The sequence below is a fragment of the Lepidochelys olivacea genome (genome assembly GCF_965140295.1).
Source record: "Lepidochelys olivacea isolate rLepOli2 genome assembly, chromosome: 2".
NCBI classification, from domain to species: domain Eukaryota; kingdom Metazoa; phylum Chordata; order Testudines; family Cheloniidae; genus Lepidochelys; species Lepidochelys olivacea.
This window is the reverse complement of record NC_140412.1, coordinates 5,605,921-5,611,183: the sequence shown is the minus strand read 5'-3', so window position 1 is coordinate 5,611,183 and position 5,263 is coordinate 5,605,921. Positions and strand designations below refer to the sequence as shown.

General features: G+C 54.0%; 1 protein-coding gene across 1 annotated transcript; it reads left to right on the top strand.

The window, feature by feature from the left end:
• The first annotated feature begins 290 nt into the window (after positions 1–290).
• Positions 291–5,044, top strand: THEM6 (thioesterase superfamily member 6). The gene is made up of 2 exons (XM_084620568.1): positions 291–961; positions 2,939–5,044. The coding sequence occupies exons 1-2, from the start codon at positions 458–460 to the stop codon at positions 3,050–3,052; spliced, it is 618 nt and encodes a 205-aa protein (XP_084476694.1). The 5' UTR covers positions 291–457; the 3' UTR covers positions 3,053–5,044.
• The last annotated feature ends 219 nt before the right edge of the window (positions 5,045–5,263 follow it).

The following is a 5,263-nucleotide window of genomic DNA, read 5'->3' as shown; positions in this document are numbered from 1 at the left end:
GGGGGGTTGGCTCTAGCCCTCAAGCTGCCTCTGGAGACCCTCCGCAGGGCTGGGAGAGGACTGGGGAGGGAGCCAGGGTTGCAATCACCAGAGGGGGGGGGGGGTGCCAAGGCTGCACACACTGGGGCGGCGCGGCGGGGGAGGGGTGGCAGGAGAGCAGCGCTGCAAGAAGTCCGACCGCCAGGGCGGGGGCAGCGGGGCTTGCGATAGTCCTCGTGGACCGAGGAGCTCGGGCTGCCGGCAGCAGCCGGGGGGGGGGGGAGGCAGCGGGCGGGGAGAGACGCCTGCTCCAGTGCGGGGCCATCTCGCTGGCCGGTGCAGCCGAAGGCAAAGGGGCGGTGCAAGGGGGCGGACGGAACGGGGCCTTGCGGAGCAGGACCGGGAGGAAGCAGCCGCTGCTGGGTCCCGCCCCTTCCCGGCATCCCTGGACGCTGCCGGCAGGCGGGAGGCTGCGGCGATGCTGCTGGTGCTGCTGGGCGCGGGGGCCGCGCTGTTCGGCCTGCTGGACGCCTGGTACCTGCTGCGCCTGCCGCTGGCCGTGCTGCGCGCCCGGTGGCTGCAGCCCCGGCTGCGGGACGTGCTGCAGGAGCAGAGCTGGCCGGGCCTGGTGCTGCCCTCGGACCTGGACTGCCTGCTGCACATGAACAACGCCCGCTACCTGCGCGAGGCCGACCTGGCGCGCTGCGCCCACCTGGCGCGCTGCGGCATCTTCAGCGCCCTGCGCGCCCTGGGGGGCAGCCTCGCGCTGGCCGCCTCCTGCGCCCGTCACCGCCGCCCGCTGCGCCTCTTCGAGCGCTTCGCCGTGCGCACCCGCCTGCTGGGCTGGGACGCCCGCGCCTTCTACCTGGAGCAGCGGTTCCTGAGCCCCCGCGACGGCTTCGTCTGCGCCCTGCTGCTCTGCCGCCTGCACGTGGCCGGCAGCAGCCCCGGGCGCCTGGTGCAGCACCTGTACCAGAGACAGGTGAGGCCGGGCGGGGGCTGTGCGCGCAGGAGCATCCTCAGTGAAGCGGGCACCAGGGCGGCACAACCGCCCGGCAAGGACGCTGGCAAGAGAGCAGCTGTGGCCGGGGATTGGTATGAGCAGGAGCAGGGCCAGCAGGTGGAGGGAAGCGATCATTCCCCTCTATTCGGCACTGGTGAGGCCACACCTGGGGTATTGCATCCAGATTAGGTCCCCCCACTACGGAAGGGATGTGGACAAATTGGAGAGAGTCCAGCGGAGGGCAACGAAAATGATTAGGGGGCTGGAGCACATGGCTTACGAGGAGAGGCTGAGGGAACTGGGCTTATGTAGTCTGCAGATGAGAAGAGTGAGGGGGGATTTGATAGCAGCCTTCACCTTCCTGAAGGGCGGTTCCAAAGAGGATGGAGCTCGGCTGTTCTCAGTGGTGGCAGATGACAGAACGAGGAGCAATGGTCTCAAGGTGCAGTGGGGGAAGTCTAAGTTGGATATTAGGAAACCCTATTTCACGAGGAGGGCAGTGAAGCACTGGAATGGGCTCCCTAGGGAGGTGGTGGAATCTCCATCCTTAGAGGTTTTTAAGGCCTGGCTTGACAAAGCCCTGGCTGGGATGATTTAGTTGGGGTCGGTCCTGCTTTGAGTCGGGGTTTGGACTAGATGACCCCCTGAGGTCCCTTCCAACCCTGATATTCTATGATTCTATTCTAAGAAGAGGTGGGCACAGGGACGCAGCAGGGAAAAGCCCCTTCTGCCCCAGGGGCACCTGTTCCACACATTCCCCCCCCCCCCCCCGCAGCAAATAGACTCCCCCCCGCCCCCCCGGAATAGAGCACTGACTATGGGAAAGGGAAATATTGAGTTACAGAGGGACGGCTGGAGAGAAACAGCCAGGGTGCAGCCTGCACATGGCCCTCCAGGCCCAGCGGTACCACAGTCTGAGAGGGCAGACACTGAGCAATGCGTCTACACACAGTTCTGGAGTCCTGGGCAGGGCTCCACTCTGGCGCTGCGTCTTGGTGCTCCTGGCCCTTTTCGATGCCCATGGACTTCCCACAACAAACCCCTCTGGCCCCCTTCGGCCTCTCTCTGCAAACCCACACAGGGCCCCCACTGCCCCACTTAGCCAGCCACAGCCTCCCTCCTTATTCCCAATGCAAGGTCACAAGCCCCAGACAGCTCTGGGCAACAGTGATACTGGGTCCGGCTCCAGTTTGGTCTTCTCAGGTGATTCCTCCCTGGTGAGGATTTTGACACAAGATCAGCAGGTACTTTGGCCTTTGAGCACCAGAGCAAGAACATTTCTTCTTCCAGGACAATGCAGGACCATTGCTCTGATCCAGCGTGGAGGTTCCTGTCTAGTCTCTGACAAAGCTCAGGACCGGTGCTTCAGAGGAAGGTGCAAGCCTTCCTTGCAGCAGGGAGTTACGAAATAACTTATCCCCAGGAAAGCCTTCTTCTAATCACCAGTAGGTAGAAGTTGGCTTATATCCCTGCCAAAGAACTGCTAGGATTTAAAAAATATTTACTGTTATAATGCTGCATTTTCTCATCGGTTAGCTCTCTTTGAAATCTTGCTAATGATGATAATGAGCTGGAAAGTTAAGAAACACGAGCAGCAAGTAGAAAATCGGTAAGATTTTCAGCCCTGGAGTGTTCTTTTTTTAAAGAACTTATTTCAGTCTTACAGTGCGCTCCATGGTTTAATCCGAGTGGTCTTGATATACTTAGTCCTTGATACTTAGTCCTGCCATGAGTGCAGGGGACTGGACTGGATGACCTCTCGCGGTGCCTTCCAGTCCTACCATTCTATGATATCCAAAATCTTGTGGGAAACATAATGGACAGAAAAGGGAGGAGTGCATGTTGCTGAACTGAGGGTGATTTGGAGATCAACTGAGTTATTTTGTATGTGACACTGGCAGGGAATCTGTAAAACCTGTACCCTGAACCAATCTATCCTGCCTCTCTTTCCTCCAGGTGGACTCCCCAGAACTTCCAGAGGAGGTGCAGCATTGGATCAGCTACAATGAAGCCAGCAGCCAAAAGCTAAGAGCTGAAAGCGGCCTGGGAATCAATACCAAGGATGAGTAACCAGATGTTGTTTTCCCCCACCTGTCCTTCTCCAGACTGCAATAGACCTGTGCTCCAAACAGACCCAAGTCCTGTACTTACTGCAGGTGCTCTTTCTCATCAGCTTCCCTGCTTATGCCGCTGCGGATAAGAGACTGATCCAGATTGCCATCAGCTTCCTAGACAAACAAGCCAAACGGCTGGCTAGGAAAGGACCCCCAGAAACCCTATTAAGTTGGTGAAAGCCCTCTCTGATCTCAGTTGGTACAGTGAGCTCGGTGGTGGCTGGGTAGCACCTAGAGCCCCAGGACAGTGGGGAGTGGCACCTTTTGGTCTTTAGAAGGGAGTTTTCACTCAAAAACGTTATTTCCAGAGGCTGGTAATGTCAGGAAAACAAAACTTTGGTGCAGCCCAACCTGCAGGGGATCTGGGGCATCAGCACATCTAACATCCTCCCCCGCAGGAATTTGAAACAGCCACCCCCACTGGCTGATGTGCTGATGCCTCCACTGTACCCACAGTCCTTTGCAGTAGCCCTGCCTCCACACACCTTCAGTCACTAACACTGCCAGCAGAGGGAGCCCAGGACCTGCTCAGTAACAGGCTCCGTGAATGAAAAACCTGCTGATGTATTGCAAAAGATAAAGGTACCCCATGGTATGCCAGGCTTATGCCCAATAGCACTATTTAGAAAACCCTGACCCCAGCTGCATTCATTTATTAACAACCCTATCCTAGGATTTGTCTGTAGGGAAATACATCAGTGCCGTGGGGGGGGAGGCTAACGTGGTGTTTGCAAGTAAATAAGGCTTCACCACATACATATGTTGTCTCCGTCTTTAGACAGAATGAATGTGATCACCAGGGTTATTCCAAGCGTATTTCGGAGCAGTAGGTTAGGACTAGGAGCCTCCTGTGTTCCCATCATGGCTGTACCACTGAATTACTATGTGACTGAGGTCACACAATCTCTCTGTGTCCTGAATTACTCAGCTGTGAAATGGAGATGCTACCTACCTACCTCCCAGGGGTGGGTGTGAGAACTACCGTAATTCACTGATGTTTCTGAAGTGCTTTGAAGAGGAAAAGTGCAGCGCATGTGCTAAAGTATCCCCTGGCCCTGCTTTTCTTATCTCTGTAGCTGCAAAATCTCTGTAGCTGCAAATGGGTTGTGCCTCTTCTTGAAATCCTGATCTACACAAAGTCCTAGGAGTGCTGGTTCAAGGTGTTAGCTAAGAGCTTTCCTAATGCCTTCTAAAAGGTCGTAGTGTAGACAAAGCGGTGTATACGGCACATGGTAATATCTACACTAGACTATTAGAACATGTCATAATGTCTTAGCTAACAACACACCGTGAAATCCTAGTCGAGGTGAAGCCTTTGAGTTTCTGCACTTGGGAAAATCGGGACTGTAACACTCCACTGGTAGTGTAGTTGTAAACAGGATTCAGAGCAGGGTTAGAGGATGCTGGGGTAAAAACATGGGAGCCCATTCAGTGCTACAATCTCCCTTCATTGGTACGAACCGTTGGAGCGGCAGGAAAAACACAAATGGCCCCAGCATAGACATGACCCAGGTGTTGCAACCTGCTTTAGAGCAGGACTCAGGGAATTCAGGTCCACTTTGCCCATGTAAGCAAACAGGGCAATTTCCTTTCTGATTGTTGGATATTTGATTCTATTTATATTTGGAACAGTTCTTGTTATGTACTTTGTAAATGGAAGATTGCTGTATATTACGCTAACGTTTTCCTCTTATGAGCACTTTACACCAGAACTGTATTGAGGGAACATGCTTGGAAGTGTGGCTAACCTGTGAATTTGTGCATGTGTTCTGTAATCTAAATACCACCGCTTCCTGCGGTGGTCTGAACCCAGACAGTGAGATAGCTGTGAATTGCCTCTGAATATATATTTGCCTCTTCTAATGGTTTTCTTGGCTCGCAACTATTACTTACTGGAACTGCTTAGCCACACTATTTTATATTTACTTGAAGACATTAAAGGATTCTAAATGAGATGAAATCCCGAGAGCAACGTTTATTCCTTTAAAAAACAATGGATCCATTTGCACCGCAATCTAGTGAAGCTGTCAGGCATATGCTTAACTTTAAGTAGGTGGAGGCTACTCAGTGTCCTTAAAATTAAGCATATGCTTAAGTACTTGGCTAGAACAAGGCTTTGGGGTATAAACATTAACCAGACACTGTCAGATGGTGGAAAGAGAGAGAG